Source organism: Lonchura striata, chromosome 3 (genome assembly GCF_046129695.1).
Source record: "Lonchura striata isolate bLonStr1 chromosome 3, bLonStr1.mat, whole genome shotgun sequence".
Lineage (NCBI taxonomy): Eukaryota > Metazoa > Chordata > Aves > Passeriformes > Estrildidae > Lonchura > Lonchura striata.
The window spans coordinates 21,456,309-21,476,157 of NC_134605.1; the positions used below are offsets into that span (position 1 = coordinate 21,456,309).

General features: G+C 34.7%; 1 protein-coding gene across 31 annotated transcripts in view; it reads right to left on the reverse strand.

Moving 5' to 3' along the window:
* Positions 1 to 19,849, reverse strand: part of NRXN1 (neurexin 1) — a 669,257-nt gene that overhangs the window by 580,584 nt on the left and 68,824 nt on the right. For 17 of the 31 annotated variants that reach the window (XM_077781934.1, XM_021540200.3, XM_021540212.3 and 14 more), the window contains exons 3-5: positions 10,579 to 10,596; positions 5,978 to 6,007; positions 5,172 to 5,183 (exon numbers count right to left, since the gene is read on the reverse strand). The exons of 6 other annotated variants lie outside the window; for them this stretch is intronic. In XM_077781934.1, the coding sequence (XP_077638060.1) occupies positions 5,172 to 5,183; positions 5,978 to 6,007; positions 10,579 to 10,596 (60 nt within the window). The remainder of the gene's footprint in view (positions 1 to 5,171; positions 5,184 to 5,977; positions 6,008 to 10,578; positions 10,597 to 19,849) is intronic. 8 more of the 31 variants (XM_021540196.3, XM_077781938.1, XM_021540211.3 and 5 more) reach the window with 3 other exon arrangements.

Consider the following 19,849-nt stretch of genomic DNA (forward strand, 5'->3'; position numbering starts at 1 on the left):
ATGATAATTTTGAGTGACATCAAAATTATTCAGAACATGGTAAATTCTTTATTTTCTGATGGTAAGGCACTAGAACTCTTGGTGTGGATTGGACATTACCATGTGGTGATTTTATTTTAAAAATAAGTGTATTCCCCTTTCATCAGAAAGTTTTCTTGATATTTGTGACAGATCCTTACAATTTCTTTTCATACTGCTGATGAGGAATCAGACATCTCAGACAGAATTTTGTGTGTGTGTGTCTCAAGGAAGAATTTGCATTTCTGTTCCTGATGTTGGTTGGTTTCTTCTGAGGCATGTGCTTCAGATAGAAAACTTCTTCAGCAGCCATGTTCTGCTGCATTTTTTTGTCTCCTTGGGAACCATTTATTGATAATATTCAAACATAAATTTGAATCTGCAGCTTCAAATGTCAATATTCCAGGCTTGCAGGGCATCACCTACTGAAGTGCCAGAAAATTACTTGCTTCAATGCATCAAAATAAACATTTTTCTAGTTCATTATGATATTCAACCAAAATTTGAACATATTGACCATACAATATAAGGATAATATAAACATTTATTGGAACATAAATTTTTAGGCATGGAGGTATGAGTTACACACAAAAATTTAGCTGTAACTAGTTTTGGTGAACAGCAGCCTCTATTTAACTATACTGATGAGATTCTTTAGGAAAAAAGAAGTAATTATAGAAGAGATATGATGTGTATCTACTGCTCTTTGGAGTACTTTGAGGAACTTTAAATGCAAAGTTCATTAATTAGTTAAAAAATTATAACACTCATTAAAAATAATGGTAGTTTTATAGAGAACATTTCTTAAATTCTTATGCTCATAATTTTGTAAACTTTCCAAGACTTTCATAATGTTTGGGACTTCCTAAACGGAGGTTAAATTTTTAAACCTTGTTGATTTGTTCCTTTTTATCAGTAGAAGCAACTGCATGATTGAGTGGGGAAGCTCAAGTTATTCATTCTTCTGTAACATCACCTGGAAACAATTTCAGTTACCCAACCCTGGCAACCCCACTGTGTGTCAAACCCCTAAATGACCTCACTTCGGTTCTGGCAGGGAGTCTTTCCAACCAGCTGCTATCACCTAGGATACATAACTATGTGAACAAGTCCAGGGAGTCAGGAACCCCCTCCATCCATATTTTGTGCTTGCCAGGCAAAAGGCAGCTGCAGTTGAGAAGGTATGAAACCGAGACCATGTCAACAGGGCACTGAGCCAAAAATAAGGAGCTGAGTTTGAGTCCAGGGCTGTGACAAAGGATTTATAGGGTTTCTGGACTGCTGGGGGCTTGGATCAGGGATGGCTGGGCTATGGGTGTCTCTCAGGTTTACTCTGAAGCAGGACACACAACAGCAGATGAGGAGGGGACAGACATTTCAATGAGAATGCAAGAAGCCAAGACCATCTTAGTTCTTCAAAACCAGAGCAAAATGAAAGTCATTTAGTAAGATGAACTTGTGGTTGCAGGAAGGTTAATGACCAAATTCCAGACAGTTTGATGTTAGGGTAGATTACTAGCACAAGGTGAGGTTTGTGTTGCATGACACAAGCACTACATAATTACTTAGCTATATCATAGCACTTTTATACTCATGATTGTTTAAGGATTTATTTCAATTGCTTTTATTTTTCAATGCTCTATTTTTCCAGCTGTCAAATGAATTGCATGATTGATAATTAAAAAATTAATGGTGTCACTTTGGTGTTACAGGTATTGTATGATAACATGCAATGAAAACTTGCCTTCCTTTGTCAAGGATGTTGACACATACATAAATTGCCATTCTGATATCTTTCTTCAGCATTTATACACAGTAAAGCAAATACCAGCACATCAAAAGCCTGCAATCTAATATAATAAATTGCAGTTGTACTATCAATCTTTTGGTAGAAACACTTATTGCTCAGCTAGCTAGCATTTAATAGTTTTTTACGAACCTGAGTGACTCATGTATAATTTAAAGCTGCACATAATTTCTAAAATAAGAGAACAGGAGTATGAACATAGTATTTAGGTACAGAATGAGTAATATATATAGTCAAAAGTATGATATTTACATATAAATAAACTATAGGTAAAAATATGTATAGGCTTAAGAGAACTCCAGTATAAAAATGAAGTATTACATGTCATTCTTATAGTTTGTGAATTATTAAGTCCTTTCATTGCTCACCAAATAAATATGAAAAGGGGAGGATAATATTTTTTTTTTTTAATAAAGGAATCAAGTGTTTTGCATTAGCTGCCATCTAAGTTTATTACAATTCATTACAAAATAATCCTGCATGACTTTGTCAAGGTAAGGCCTACAGGTGGAAATGGTTTTATTAGACCACCTCCAGTAGTTGCAGAGAATAGACAAAAGTGTTTTGGACACAAATTTGTTTGGGGCAAACAATTATGCCTGTTATGAACAGCAGATTTAAGGTTTGCTTTGAATTCAAGCAATTGCTCTGAGTAGGATCTTTATGTGATCTAGTAAAAACATCAACACCATTTACCAACCTTACCTTGCCTATGTCTTTGCACTGTCAGAGCTGTGACAAACCTGCTGCTGAAGTTCTAAACAGGTAGGTTATTTCCAGGGGATGAAAAATGAATTCCTAAATATTTCTGAATATATGGAGCTTCTCAGAAAATAAAAACATGCCAATATCAATAAAAGACTGCAGATCTTGTTAGAATTAGGCATAGCATCTACAAGGAGTAATTTGTGAGGAGATTATCCAGGGTATCCCAACTTAGATTTACAACTAAGTGACAAACATCAGGGTCATTCTGAGATGGTACTGAACTTAGTATTACCCAGCTGGAGAGGCTGCCTCAGCTCTCCTTCCTCTCTTGACACCAGGTCCTTACCTTGTTAACACTCTGCCTTAATTCTGAAGATACACTGATTTGGTTTTTTTTTCTCCTTTTCCATTATCCCAAACAATATCTAAGCAATTAAAGGAGATGGTGATTCTTCAGCTATTTAGATGGTAATACTTCAGGGCAAATTACATTGTAAAGCTTCTTTAAAGTGTTTTATTGCTTATATTGCCAAAATAAGATTAACTCCTTATATAATCACTCAGAATTTTACAATTACTGCCCTCACATACCTCTCAAGGAATGGAATTTATAACAAAGGAGTTTCCTCTTTTTTCCCTTCATTCCTTTCCATTACCCTCCTAATTTTTTATATTTTTTATGTCATGTGTTACAAATGTGTGTTATCACAACTTTTTCAAGGACACAGGTTTCAATAGCTGATATGAGTAAAGTTTCAGGGTGGTCAACAAAATGAAGCTGTTTTTTCCTGGTTCAGGATATGACTCAATATTGAGGGATATTTTCTGTCTCAAGCAGCTGGAGTTGGTACACATATAAACCCTCTCCATCAATTTGAACAAATATATACCATTATATATGCAGAAGTATTGTGATTCTCAAAACATAGTAATGATTATTTCTATATTAACTGGATAAATCTAACAAAAATCAAAATATGAAAGGTAAAATGTAATCAAATTATTAGATGATTGATGATTGGTGTTTAAATTATGTTACATGGCAGATTACTGAACATTAAACATAGCTAATATATACAGGTAATTTAAAAAAAATATATAGTTGTTAAAAGTTTAAAAATAAAAATATAAAAGTCTAAATGTTACACAATGCTAGAAAAATTTCTGTTTTGCTAAAAATCTGCTCTCCATATCAGCTACTATTAATAATAAATATTCATAATATTTATATTTTACTCCTTTCATATAAAAAACCACTTTGATATCATACATACTACATAATTTATTCTGTGTACAGATCAATCTAGAAAAATAATTGTGCATTATTATACAAAAATTATCTATCATGTCAAGGTTCAGTTAATAAAAAATGTAATTTTTAGTTAACTGCAGCCAGGTTATCTACTGATTAGGAATAAGATAGTAATAATAAGTAATAAAGAAATCGTGTATACTAGATAGTGTTAAGAAACAAAAGGATCAGTCATATAGCAAACAAAACAAAATGTTAAAACCAAGTAATGAGCAGATTGTTTTTCATACTTGCTTAAAAATTTTCCTAAGTAAGAAGACTTAGAGCTCCAGAACACACACAAATGGTATCCCACCTGTACAGGTACAGTCTTTCCAGGGTGTCTGATATGAAGGGGAAAGGGACACTACAGAATTGTGCTTACAGTATTTGCATTACATGAACTTCCTAGGTTTGGAAACACTAAATCAGCCAAGATACCAACAAACGTGAAAGTTTGTTTCTAATTCAACTAGTTAGGGAAGTATGACCATACAGACTGAACTTCTGATTTATACAAATAGGCACCCCCTGACAAATGCTTAAGATGAATAGAACTGTATTATTCATCATATGTAACAGAGATTAAATGGCTTTTAATGACCACCTTCTCATTATAAAAATATATTTACACAATGCCTGTGAAAAGATGCCCTTGTAGCAAAACCTGCTGTTTATTTATAATGTTTATTTATACAGGAAAAAATTCTTGCCCCTGCTGCACTCTTTCCTCTGGGAGAAGAGAAGTAAACACACTGGCATTCTTTACATAAAGAAACAAAAAAAAAAAAAAAACTGAAAGAAATCCCACACTTCTCTTTGGCTTTTTTTCTTCCTCATTCCTTTGTCCAATTCTTATATCAGATACACTCCAAGTGATTAATATAAAAGGAAACTCTCAGGGCAAAGACTTGCTAAAGTTAGTGGTATTCCCATGTAAAACGTACATCAAACTGTGGACTGACCCTGCACAGTTTATCTCCAGAGAGTCTCTACTGAACGACATCACACTTTTTTTTCTGTGTCTGGTGGTTTATACTGCAGCTCTTTGAGAACAGAAAAAGGCATTCCTTAAAATGTGGCTGTTATTTCATCATGAACACTTCCTAGAACTTTATCCTCTTTTATCACTGCCAAAGCTTCACATCCCTCACAAAACCAGGAATGAAACTTAGAAAATGGTCAGCCTGTACTTTAGTATAATTATCCTTACCTTGATATCCATGTAATATTTACTGTAAGAATATACCTACCTCATCAGTGCAAAAATTTTACATTTACTTGCATTATTTATACATACATTAAAGTATACTGATGGCATTAAAAATAAAGAAAATCATGTAATACCTTTACTTTTACCTATGGATTTGGTGAAATGGTTCCATGAAGAAAGCATTTCCAGACAAAAAGAGAATAAAGAAGAGGAGAGAAACAACAGTAAGAGTCATGAGTACATGTAAATGCAATAGTATCTGAATATGAAGAGACAAAGAATAAGGTAAGTGTCTGAAGACAAATGGAGGTGCAATCAGTGTCATATTAGGGGTTTAGTTTATTTCTTCCCAATCATGTACATGCAGAGAAACACAGAAATAATCCATGCTTAGTTAAGAAAGACTGTCACAAAGATAACATGGACAATGGTTAGGAGGAAAAAAATCACTGGTTTTGTTAGGTAGCAAAATTGTACTCTCAGCATTCCAGAAGCCAGGAGCAGGTGCTTTCTGCATATTTCCAATCAGCCATGCATTAATGCAAATGGATTCTTCAATGTACAACGTTACAAGAGGAGAATCTTCTTTCAGGAGCTATCTGAAGAGTGGTCTTGCACTGTTTATCTTTTACAGGATCACCCATAATTGTCTTTTTTGATAAATACACAAAATTTTCTTAATCACTTTCTTATTTCCCTCACCTCTTTTTAGTTATTGTGTTGCAAGAGGCGGAGTTGAGGCAGGAAGGACAAAAGCTTACAGAGCAAACAAAAAAAAAAAAAAAAAGAAACAAGAAAAGATGTGGCTAAAACCATGTGTTTCTTTGCAGCCAAAGACAGCTTTCAAGCATTTGCCCATCAGTTGCAGTGATGGATTCAAAGCAGCTACAGAACAAGAAGAAACAATGAAAGCAGAGTGGAAAAGGAACAGAGCCCATACCTTGGTCGCCCATCATCAGGTGCGCCAGACCTTGAAGGGAAACAAGAGCACAGTCAGCAATGAACAAGGGAGCACGGGAAGGTGGTGTTGTCACACTGACAAAAATGTTTTGTGACAGGCATCTGTTTCCTATAAGATGTCTGTATCACAGAGGGAAATCAAAGAGCATTTTTCAACCACTGGTTGGAATGCTTTGGGCTACAAGTAACAGAACTGCAATTCAAACACTGGGTGCTGTTTTCTTGTGTAGTTTTGTTTTTTTTCTGTGCAGTATTTGCATTGACAGAAAATAATAAAATGCTTTCAAATCCAACCAATTTCTTTAATAATCTGTCTGTCTTTATCATATTTTGATTATATTGCTTTGAACGCTTTGCTGAGAGGACTTCCTGTCCTCTACATATTAAATGAAGTTTAAACCCTGGAGAAGATAAACCTGAAAAATGGGCTGGGTCTGATCTTTTTCCCCTCATAAAAATGAGCATTTGAGGTAATTAAATAAAATTTATTCATCACATTGAAATGATAATGCAAAGAACGTCTCCTTATTTGTGTGAAATGTGACAGTAGAATGAATTTGCTCCAGAGAAGGCAAATTAATACATACGCAATATAAAATACATATGCAACTACTTCTTCAATCTGTAAGAAATAGATTTTGCTTTATACTTATATTGTGAGATGAAATCCCATCACACCAGAATAGGTCTAGTGACATTTCAAAGATGTCCATAATGATAATCACTCATCCAGAGCCAAATTTTGTTACTCTTCAAGGAAAAAATATTCATCTTTTTTAATTCATGTTAATAAAATGATTCTTAAATCTCACTGAATATAATGCGATGTTGGGAGAATATTTTTCTTAGATATATGAAGGTTTTTCATTTTTTATATCTTATTTAAAAAACAGACTTATTCTGGTTGAATTTAGCTGTTTTAGGAGTTCTTGGTTGTTAATGTGTCAAATATGCTCCTCTTCTCAAGAAGCCATACATTATTTTCTTAATTGCAATTAATTGAAATAAATTCACACAAAGAAGGTGAGCAATAATATAGCCTTCTTTTTATTGGAAAGCAGACTTTCTAGAAAAAGTTTCTGTGATTTCTAATTCACAAAGAAAATTGGGTGCACAAATGACTCATGCTACTTGGGGGTAGTTCAAAGAAGACACTCCCGACTGCAATCAGTCTAAATGATTCTTCTCTTATCAGTTCCAAATCTCAAGTGATGTTCTAAATAGACTAAGAATGGTTTTGTAGAATTATTGCTTTTTAATGTCACTCATTTTAGATGTGTAGTTAAACTGAAGGGCCTGATGTGCCTGATCTCTTGTGCAATAAATTCTGTTTCCAAATACAGAGCTCTGCAGCTGGTGGGATTACCTGGGGCTCACAGCAATGTAAACGAAAGCTGACTGTGATCCTGAAGGGATGCCTGCATCAGCATTGCTTGGGAAACATCACACAGCTGAACTGGCAGTTTGCAGCTTGTGAAAGAGAACAGAAATGTTTTCATGGGTGTTCTTTCTCTCTAAGTGTTGCTGTACGAGAGGCTTGCTGAATACACAGAGTATAAAGACCAGGTTATATTTTTTAATTCATTCTTTTAGTGCTGGTTGTCCTTCCTTGGATCCCCTGCCATGTGGCCTTTGGAAGTATCAGTGTCTTCTTGTGATTGATTAATTTGTCTTTTGGGTTTTAGCTTTTGGTGTTGGCAACTACAGCAAGAAATCTCAGACTTTTACCCTGACTCTAACTCTATTTGATAAAAGCAAATTGAAACCAGTTGAACCTTGCAACATCTTTTTCTTTAATGAAACAGTGGCTTTTCAGACACTACTTTATGTGAGATCCTTCAAAAAAATAACTCTCCTGTCTACCAGGGGAATGCAAAAAAGGTGATCTCTTACTAGCTCACATTTACATATGAACTTCATAGCTTCATAACCTAAACAAAAGTCTAGCTTCAGATTATCACTGCTTGATAGATACTATTTTTGTTAAAATGATATGTGAAATTGGTCAATTGCAAATAGATGACTCTTACACAATTTGAAGAAAAAATGTAAATAGCAGAAGTACCTCTTGAAGACATCATAAAAACTGCTTAAATTTTAAAAGTCACTTACAGTGTTGTTCAATGAAAAAATGCAGTCAAGTGAATGTAAAAGACATACACTGCTCAAACCAAACATTTACCAATTAAAAAATTGGTACTACTCTTCAAGACACTGTATTTTGTTTCACTCTTTGTGTTACTTTATTTACAAGCAGCAAGACCACTTATACTCCCTTTGCTAAAGGCACATAATGATACTTACCTTAATTGATATTTTTGCAATCTATGGATGAAGGCTATTGAAGAGTGCAGCATTACTAGTACTGTACCTGTTCATTCCACAGAGGGGTCTAAAAGGATACAGCTAAATCTGCCATGATAGCAATCACTGCTGCATTTGCAAAATGAAAGTCTGCTTTTAATAGACCTGGGAAGTTTTATGCTTAAGTAGTCACATATAGGGCTCCAATACATTGAAAATACTCATTTGTGCACCGTTACTTCAATTTATTTGTGAATTAGGAATTCAAGATTTAGAAGGAATCCCTCATATGTAATCCACTCCAACTCTCTCCTGAACTGGGCTCTCAGAGGAGAGAGTTAGGGAGAACAGTGTGGGATAGTGGAAGGGGATATGAAGATAGGATACCATAGTTTTGTGTGTGAGCTCCATGCAGAGCACAGGCCAAAACAAAATTTAAATGTGATAAACCTGCAGTGAAGGTATTAAAGTGTAGTACAGCCTCAGCAAAATGAAAAAACAGTAGCCTTTTTTTACCAGCAGAAAATACAAAATTGAATATTACATATTTCTGTTTCCTTATGTCACCCAATTTACAGAGATGCTCAGATATCACAGAGATCAAAGATGAAAAATTTTAGCTCCAATTTCAAGTTGTGCTTTAGACACACAATTCTATGCTTCCATTTTTACATATTCATGCTTTGTAACTTTAATGTATGCATAAGTATCCAGAGCTGTATTGGAATAAATTTAAGGTTGCAGTTTTAAGAATTAAAGGTTCAGGTAAAGTCTGGATTAACAGTTATCCAGGTTTTATCTTGTACTGCTGTGCATAAAGGAGTATGTGAAATGTAATTGAACCTCCTTATCTAGTTATATTGAAACTAATTCAAACTTTGAGACTCATGTTGACACTAGTAAGGGTTTTATGCACAGATCAAATACAAGATTAGGTAGTTATTTCTAGGCTTTTATGATTTTCAGCTAGAATTTCTAGCCTAGTGTTGTTGAATACATTTTTATCTCACATTGAAAATGAAATTTTATTGATGTGTACAAGCATAACAGTGCCCATAAGTAAAGCACCAGAATTGTTTGAATTTTCTTCTCCTTGGGAAAACATATATATATATAAAATTGCAGAGCATCATCTATGTGCTAAATCTGAGCACCTGTCTTCACCCTTGAATACAGCAGCACAGAGAAATGAAGCACCAGAACCTTCAAGGTTTCTTGAGAAAATCACCCCTGAGCAGGCAGGCAGTGACCCATGGTGAGCTCAAACCTGAACGAACTCAGGCCCCAGAGTGGCTCACATGAGAACCCCGGGTCAGAGCCATGCCAGGACAGTCACTTTGCATATGAGTTATTTTACAAAGTCCTTGCTTTTAAAATAGCTTTTAAAATATTGGACTGGAGTAAAATGAAAGCAATTTTTCAGTTTAGATAAGTAAACAAATTTTTTCAAATAAATAATCTTTTATCCAGTATGCAAAGTTTCCCCCCAGAGAGACTCTTAAGGACATTTGTACATAAAAAAAAGCACCTGTACTTTTTAGCTTATAAGCAAAAACACTTTAAAACTATAATATATTTGCATATTTTACCAGCTAATAGATTTACTTACCAATATTCAGGATAGATGGCATTGTGCCTTAGTTTCCACTGCCCTATGCCATACTTTCTTTAAATGGACTTAATTATATACCAGCATAATTATTAAAATCACATGCTGCTTCTTTCACAATGTCTAAAAGGCAAGTGCATTATTCTGAAAGGTTAGACATAAAACCTCTTTTCCTAAAGCTTTGTGCTGTAAAGGATATTAGAGTAAGCAAGGTTTGTGGTATTAAAGAGAAAAGCGCTTTCCATTTTCCTAAGCAATTAAAAGGAATTGAACATGCATTACTATTTTATTGGGAGAATTTAGGCTCCACATCGATGGGACAAATAGTTTCTTGAAGTGTTTTTCATACAGAACATGAGAAGAAATAAGTCCTGCAAATCTCCAGAGAGGTTTTGGATATGGTATCAGTCACATGAGTAAAAAATTCCGTTGTTTTAGTGGGGATATTCTGGAATTACATCAATAAGGCCAAGGAGCTTTGCTTGTGTTCTGTATGAAAAAATAAATCACATCTATTTCATAAATTCGTATGCCTTTATGGGGGAAAAATACAACTTACCGTACTGAATGATATGTGTACTTTTATGACATTAAGCAGAAGGAAAAAAAAAACCACTGAACAGAGGGGAAAAACAAGAGCTTAGGAAAATAAGGTAGAAAGCACCCACCTTCCACATAGTTGTCTTCTGTAAGCACATAACAGGGAAGGAGAGAAAAGGAAAACATTCATTAAGCAGCATGCAGACTGGAACTTGCCATTGCATGTCTTTATCATGCAAGGCATCAAACACAACATGCAAGTGCTCCATTGCTAGAGTTCAGAGGGAAAAACAAAAGCACCAGGGAAGCAGTGTTTCCTCTGCTTAACAAAATGTATGTGATATGAAACAAAATACTCCTGCCAAAGTGCAAATATTGTACAGGATTTAGTGCAGCTCTTCGTACATGCAACTATTATTATTGTTAGCTATTAATCAGAAGGTCGCCTTGTAAGACTTTTGTAACTATATATTTTAAAATTACCAGTCATTTGTGATAGTACTAAATTCATTTAATACTACTTTCCCATTCTGAATTTTCCTGGATGATGATGTAGATGATTTTAAACTTCAGATAACTTAAATTATTGAATGTGCTGTGAAGATGTTACCACAGGCAGTATGGCTGATCCTGCAGTCATTTGAGAGGCACTCTGGTCATTGGGTCAAATCTCCAAATCCAGCAGGGAAAAATTGGAACTTAAACTGGGTGGAATGAGTCAGAACTGTTGGATCATGTCCTACAGAATTGGTCAGCATCATTGCACGTTGTAAACTTGCACATTGTAAAAAACAATCAATTCTCTGCCTGGTACAGTCAGCAAAGGCCACAGCAGTGCCAAGGATGGGTTCTGCCCCCCCCCCCCCCCCGATTAAATCAAAGAGCATTTTGCCTAAGGAAAGGCTGCTATCAACAAGCAAAAATGTTTACCATTGTTTATACCCAACCCAGCATCAATATGGGGCACAGGAAAGAAGGTTCTCCCAAAGCTTACAAAGTAAAAGGGGACTAAGAAATGAGTCTCAGTTAATAAAGTAGACAGAACTGAAAGCTGAGAAATAGGCTCAGTGTTGTAAAACCCATTTTGGTGCCTACAGTCCTCAGCTACTCCACTGGGAAGGTGATTTTGAGGGATTATTTCTCTGATCATGACTGAGGAGCGGATAGGAGAGAGAAAATGGGAAAGGTAAAATAATGAAGGAAAACCATCACAGAAGTCAAGGAGATGGATGCTGTGGAGCCAACAGAGATGGGGAAGGGTGAAAGCACAGCAGTCTGACTGCCTGAGAGGTCTCCTGCTGCAGTTTATGCCATCTCCACCAGCTCTTCCTGGGGAGGAGCATGCAGAAGCCAGGACAAAATTGAAGGCCAGTTCTGCCATTTCTCATGGAGTCATCCCATAGGAATAATGCCTTTTCATGCCTTTACTCATTTTGATATATTGTAACCCAATAAACAAATAAGACAAGTTACACAGAACTGGGCTTAATGATATTTTTTAAGCACAGTGATTTCCTCCCAGAACGTGTCACTTATCGTAGTGAAAAGCCTTTATATGTTAATACAGAAAGCAATGAAAAAGGCCATCAAAACTCAACAGTATTCCAACAAATAATTTGAAAAATTTGCCACTTAAAAAAAATAACTGCCATAAATGATGAATAATAAGGGTTTAAGGGTTTAACTGTACAGTTAGATATTATAATTCACTTTTTCCACTCACATTCTCTAAATCAAGAAATAGAATAAAATTCACTGAGATAATGAAGAACACCCATCACAAGACAAAGATATTATGTTCTATATACAATGTAAATAGTGATATTTGGATGTGATATTTGTGCTAAAAATGTGGTATTTGGAGCCGCTCTTAGCAAAATTTTCTGGAAGAGCCTTTTACCTTTAATTGCATACAGTAATTTCCTTTCTCTAAGTAAAAAAAAAAAAAAAACCCACCAAAACTCAATGAAAACAAATTAGTTAATTCAATTGTTGCTTAACTTCAGGCTCTTTCATCTAATTCTGGTTACCACAGTGTTAATATTTTGCAATACCAACATTGCCATGGAATTCTTTTTGGTGGCCATGTTTAGCTTAACATAACTTTTGTAAAACCAGTGTATTAACTTGCTGACAGGCAAGTCTCACAATGTCAGACTCAAAGAAAGGGCTCTGAAAATTACATCATAGGCAGGATCAGATGGTTAAACTCACATGGTTATAGGGTTTAGCATATTTGGTTTTATATAATGACTCCTCCTCTTAGCAAAAATCAGTATGCCTTTTTTGATGACTTTCACCAGAAAGATTTATACTAGTTGAACAGCTTCCCCTAAATGTCTGATTGATTAGACTTTTAGTGATAGCAAGTTAAGCTGTCAAAACATTTTGAATTAAATAAAATGGAAAAAGTTGAATTCCCACTCTGAATTAAGCAGTGTATATAGCCAAACCCCTATGCACTAGTAAACAGCAACTAAAATTCATTCCTCCACAGGTTTTTGTCATCGTAAGTTAAACCATCTTAAATAGCTTTCCAATCTAAGAAAAAAATTACTTCAGCTTCTTTATGGTACTTTATGAGGCTTTTACATTAGATTAGCATTGAGCACTTTAATTAAGGTAGTTTGCTTGTGATGGCTGATATAATTCCATATCACTAACACTTCACTTGGCTTTTCTGATTACCATTTTCTAAGCATGGCCTATTCTAAGCAGAATCTAAGAAGCCAGAAGGCTCAAATTCTAGCCTTGCTGTTTTATTCATTTTGCTTACTACAGCCACTCTTAAAAAACAAAACAAAGGGAAAAAGAAAGATCATTGAAAGCCATGTATACTATCAAGTCACAGTTCAGAGGGAACAAAAAATTTCCTAATTTAAATCAGGAGTAACTGCATTTATGTTATGAGATTTGCACTGGTGTAAAATTTCTGTACCTGGAGGAGAGTAGAGCCATACTACACATTACTGTAGCTGCTGATGATTCAGCCACACACAGAATTTACCCACATTTCTATCCATCCACTCTGAGGGACCTGATTGTCTACTGAGTAGCTCTGTTGACAGCAGCGGAACCCAAGGTTTTTAAGACCCAAAATGCCAACTCCAAATACTGCAGCCAGTGGCACAGAGCAGTTCTTTCTTTTTCTGCACTAGCTGATTGTGCCAAGGACTTTTCACTGAAAACAAGTGACTTTATCTTCAGTATTCTGACTTCAAAGAGATGTGGGGATTTTTCTATTTTTCACATTGCACCAAGCTCCTCTCTTGAAGAACTAGAGAGCTCTTATCCACTGCAAATGCTTATTTCCAAGACCTTCCCCCATGCCCCCCACCAAAAAAAAAAAATTAATTTCCCTGCTACTTTCTGTGTTTGCAACCTAATTCCTCCAGCCAGTCTGCTCTTGGTACTATGTGTGTAATCTGTTGACTGTGCATATTGAGCCAAATACTGAGTTGATTTAAATCTGGTGTGACACAGTTGAAATCAGAGGAACTGTGCAACTTACACAGGCTGTGAATCTGGCTTATTATCTCCAGATGAATTGTCTCAGGCTGTCCCTACTGGACTGAGAGCAGATTCTGCTCCATATTTTATTTTCAGCAAAAGCACAACCAATTCTTATTATTTTAGCATATCACTGTGATTTAGTGATATGAAAATGGGAATCATATTCTTACAGTACATTTTTACTAATTAAAGAATTATTTTAATGTTCAGTGATTCTTCATGGAAAACTTAATTTTGTTTTTTTAACTGACTCTTTCTATGTTTAGTGGTTATTTCTGCTATATCTTTTCCATATACTAAAGAATTTTCACCTTAGCCACACAATTATGTAAGACCTGTATTTTCATGACAAACAGAAGAAATAGTAATTAGTATTTTGAAATTACAAAATCAGAAACAACACTATAAGAAATAGCCTATTAGCAGAGGGATTTTTGTAGTGCTTTTTCTTTTTCTCATGACAATTTAGTTTGCAATCACATTGCAGCAAGGAAGGATATAACATACTATAGACATATTTATGAAATTTTAAAAGGGATTCAGAAGCATGGCAAGTGGGGAAATAAAGCTATATTATGAAGGTGTCTTGCGACAAAATAGATATCTAGAAGCTTAAGATACAATATTTTGTTTTTCTCAAAGAATAATACATAATTATACTTCTCTTTAAATTTATCTGCCAAAAAAATTGTACTTAGAAATATCAGTTCAGCAGGCAGCTTTATCTGTGGAACTGCTCCCAGCATTTCTTGGATGGTGTGATTTAGCCTGTCCCATCAATTTCTCAAATTGGTAGAGAAATTGGTTTTATTGATATGGGGTTCAAACCAAAATATTTGGAAAGGATATGAAAAAAAGAAGGATGTTATGCGGTATGTTATAAAGCATGTCATATAGTCAATAATGATGAACTAAAGCAATATATTGAATATCCATGGTCATGGGCATTGATCTCTCAAGTGCTGTGTATTTGACAAATTCCATTAGGATTATTTGCATTTTTTAGAAATTACTTTTGAAACATGTACTGCACATATTGATTGCCATTATTGACTGTAATTATGAATAATCAGAAATGGATTATAAAGGTACCTGGTACTCTGATTTTGTTGCAGCCTGCTTGGTATTGGGTAAACAGGGTAAGAGCATTTCCCAATCCTGTCGGGGTTCTTAAACAAAACCTAGAAATCTACCAGAATCTAGGCTCAGGAGGGCTCAGGAGCTCCTACATTTCCACATTAGATCTTAAATCAGTGTACAGCTCCTCTTAGTCTCCATGCAGCTTTGGATAGATCCATTCAGAAGACTTTCCAGTGCAGTTGGTAGAAATATGACAGGGATTTTATTGTTTTTGTTTTGAGTGGAAAGGAGAAATTTCAGAATAACAGGAGTTTGGGCCCATTTTAGTTTCATTCTCTACCTCCATCTCCGTAAGGATCCCTTCTTTTCTGGATTGCCCAGTTCAGGACTTGAGAGAAAGGCGAGATCCCATCAGGAGCACTAAACAACTGCCTTGACTGAAAATAAGTACAGGGCTTTCTGCCAAATGAGGATCATTAGGACACAATTAGATGTTGGTTTTTTTTAACCAGCTTTTTACAAGACAAAACCATCAGCACAAATTCAGTATGCTTCTGTAAATTCTAGTAACATCCATGAATTTATTCTAAGTAAAACCATCTTTTCTGGACAGTATCCCAAGTGCTTTGAAAATGAAAAAAATGACAAGATCATTTAAGTTAAGCTATGTGTAGATGAGCTCCAAGGGTGAAGCAGCAAGTCAGGGTGCAAGTTTTGAGTGCACAAGCAAAGAAATAATGAACAGAAATAGAAAATGGAATTATTTTTGTGGCATAATTAAAACTGTTACCATGTTAATTCCAATGTTCATATATTTAAAATGAAGTAAAAAATGAGAGAGGTTTCAGAAAAAAAAACTTTCCCCACAGTCATTCACGTCATTAAAACCCTAAGAAAACTCAGCAACCATGTTTTACAAAGAAAGCCCTATGATGGTCAATCTGTTGAATATATCCAAGATAAGGTAAAGAGGTGTCTGAACCCAGTATATAACTATCAAAAATTCCTGATAGCTTAGGATATAAGTTCTTTCAAACAGACAAAGACTGTCATAAAGAGTCAGAAAAGTTCAAACTGAAAAGAAGACAAAAATAGTCAATAAAGATAAAATAAGACTTGGCAATTCTAGGAAATTCTTCCCTGAAGTCTTAAGCCAGAGCTTTTTTCTAATAGAGATTGTATATAAATCATTGCTTTTGGACTGCCTTGTAGGAATCACTGGGAGAGATTCTGCCTTTTGCCATTTAGGAGGTCAGGTTAATATTCTCATAGTGGTACATTCTGGACAGAACTCCTATGAATCTATGAATTTTCTCTAGTTAAATGAGAACAGAAACCAAGCATAAACAGCAGCAAATACTTTGACACCCTGTTAAACAGAAAAATGTTCAAATAAATTGTTTTCTCAGAACCAATCTCTGCATCATTTGCAAAAAGTTTTCACTGAGAAATATTTCCTATGAAGATTTCAAATGTAATGGGTGAAAAAAACAAAATTATTCAAACAAATATCTATTTTCCCTATGGTTCACAAGAGGACAGTATCTCCAGCCACAATTTACTTCTGCCATCTGGTATATTTTTTATACATAACTTCTCTAGGTATCTGAGAAACAGATGAGAAACAGAATTAAAATCAAGACATTATTAAATCAATATTCTTTCCAAGGCAAGACTTTTTTTGTGCTATTTCATTCCTGTGCAGATTTATCACTTTTCTAGTTCTTATTATCACAAGTGTATCAAACATGAAGACATTCAACATTGCTTTATTTTTATGGTATTAATTAATGATGATTTTATTGTTACATATTTTTAGATACTGCACATCTGAATGGGATTTTGTGTCCTTGGAGCTATAGGAGTTGACAAATAAGCACATCTTTGATACTTCCATCTCCTTGTTCTCAGCTGCTTCCTGAAAATGACAATTTTGGAAAGTTACTTGTTCTCTTCTGTCAGTAGTTTTTATCATACAAACTGCTACAGTCTTAGTGGAGAGATCATGTATATATATAAAATGACTGCTTTTTAACTGTATTAAAATCCCAAGAAATTTTACTTTGGCCATGTTTTCCTACCTCATTAAACTTATTTTTTTTCTCCAGAATTGGTCTTGCTACTCTCATATTTACTATACTTATGACCTGCCTACAATACATCAATAAAGAAATTTTCACCAGCCACTGGGACAAGCATTCCTGACTCTCTGTCATGGCTGTAGTAATCAAAACTAGGAAGCTTTTTTTTTTTTTAATAATTGCATTTAGTAATATTAATAGAGGTAGTGAAAAAAGAAACAAATAATTTGCATATGTGAAGGTGAATCAAATAACCACACTCCTTCCTCAGTATTTTAATTTCCTTGTATAAGTAAGAAATAAAACACAATTTAAATCTATGTATTTTACTCAGTAATCAGATATTCTTTAAGAACTGCTACTCTTTTCCTGTTTATCCTCAGGAACTATTTCTCTGGATTTGAAAAATTCAATTTCCCCTGGAAATCTCCAGGATTTATACACTTTACCTTGTTTTGTGCATTAGGACCTCTTCCCTGTAATCCCTAGATGTCTTATTTCCTATAAAAGAGAATGGATATACTAACTAGAACTACAAACTGACTGTATGTGGGTCACTTTACAACTCCTCGTTTATTCTTGGGATTATTTTTACTCCTTTGGATTTTTCCTCAGTTTCGCCCTGTTGGCTACATGGCATGAAAATATATTTTCAGGCTACTCTTATCAAAACCTTTCATAAAGAATTAACCTTTCTGGTTGGCAGAAAGCAATGTCAAGTACAGATTATGTTCTATGAAAGTGATGTGGGGTGACACAGATACTTCCATTTCAAGAACACCCATTTTGAAATTAATTTGAGAAATTAATAATGCAACTTATTTCAACACATTCTTTAATAAACAGTTGTGAAATGAGGAATAAAGAATTTCTGGGATTACTCATGCTTGTTTTGATGTATGTGAGAGTAGAAACATGCTTGATATTTCCTTGTTGCACTGTGCTTTGTCGATTTGTCCTCTTGGACAGTCAATTATGTCTAATAATTTGCAGCCAAGAGGCTGCAAATTCAGGTTCAGTTACTATCAGAAGAAATCAAATCCCTTTCCAATCATCCTTTCAGCAAAACTGGTCTCTTAGACCCACTAATAGAATAGGATTAGCTGAGCTGACAGAGAGTAAAAATGCTGTGCAGTGATTGAAAGGCAGAAGCAATTTTCCAACTGGATGGCAGCTTTATGAAGGCGATGATCCAGTGGATAACATCAGCAGGACACTCAAAGGAGGAGAGGTCATGGATTTTGTCCATGAGAGGGATATTATTTTAACACAATACTTCCTAAAACTTTTCTACTGTTTTTTTTTTTTTTTTTATTGTACAGTGTACTGGCAGCTATCTACACTTGCACAATCTCGACTGTGCAAATATAGCATTTCTCCTTTATAGAACTTACTAAAGAGTAGAGAACATATGACTGCACATTTTGCCTATCTGAGGTGTTCACTCAGGCCCTGACTTTGTAGCTGGATATTTGTGTCTTCCCAGACTGGTACAACACCAAAATTAGCAGGACAGCACACAAAGCCAGCCATATTTTTGCATTCACACACTGTCTTTATTAAAAAAAAAAAGAGAGGAAGGTTTATGTGCTGTCCTAATGCCATGACTTTGACACAGGCAGCTGAAGACGATTTGTTATGAAGTGTTCTTGAGAGTTAGTAGCTAAAAATGTTGAAGACACACTGTACATAAATAAAAATAGAGTACCAATATTTAAAATCATTTTGTTGTATAGCTCTTTTGCTCACCACCAGGAAATTTTCTTGGCTACTACTGAGATTCATTTGTGATTGTGAACTGAGCTGAAGCTGCTTTTGGAAGACATTAGAATGATATAGAACAAACCTTCTCCTCATGTAAATGTGAGTTTCCTCTGAAGTGAGTAAAGCTGTACTCTGAAAGTCAGCATATGTAACTGAGTCCTTAATTTGAAATCAAATTAAAATTTAATCATAGCTATCTGTGACTGCAAGTGAACAAAATAGATATCTTTATTTTTTTACTAAATGAACTTAATTTTATCCTTTACTAGCCTACACTCATTTCAATCATAATGCTGAATGTTATTCTGATTAATTAGTTGTTATAGATAATGACAATCTAATTATAAGAAATTTTAAAATTAAAAAAAAATCAACATTTCTTCACTTAAAATCCGGTCATCCTTAGCTAAAGTAAGAACTGATACATTTCTTCTTTCCTCCACAGATTTTACAGAAGCTACAAAAGTTTTTTGTAGCTATGTGAACACCTGAATTGAGCTTCCATGAGTTCAGAGTATTTATATGTATTGCAACAAGTGACATGCTTCAGAACTATTCTTGATTTTCATTAATGACTTTGATATGAATTAGTTAAACTGTTATTTTCTTGGCATGGTTATATATTGTTACTTCTATAATACTTCTAAGTGATATAACAAACATTCAGGCATTAGTTTAATATTGGTGAAAAAGATGTCTCTGAGAAGGAGAAACTGTATCTGATGTGTTTGTGCAAACCCATGTTATTAGGGTGAGTACACTGATTTATCATCTATGACAACACAAATAAACACATCTCAGAACAACACAAATAAAATTTCTAGCAGTAATAGATAGTAGCAAATAGTTCAAAATAGTCCCATATTTGGGGTTTATAGAAATAAATCCAAGACAGATAGTTCTTCTCTTCCTAAGAGTTAATCAGTAGCACAGAATCACAGAATCACACAATGATTAAGGT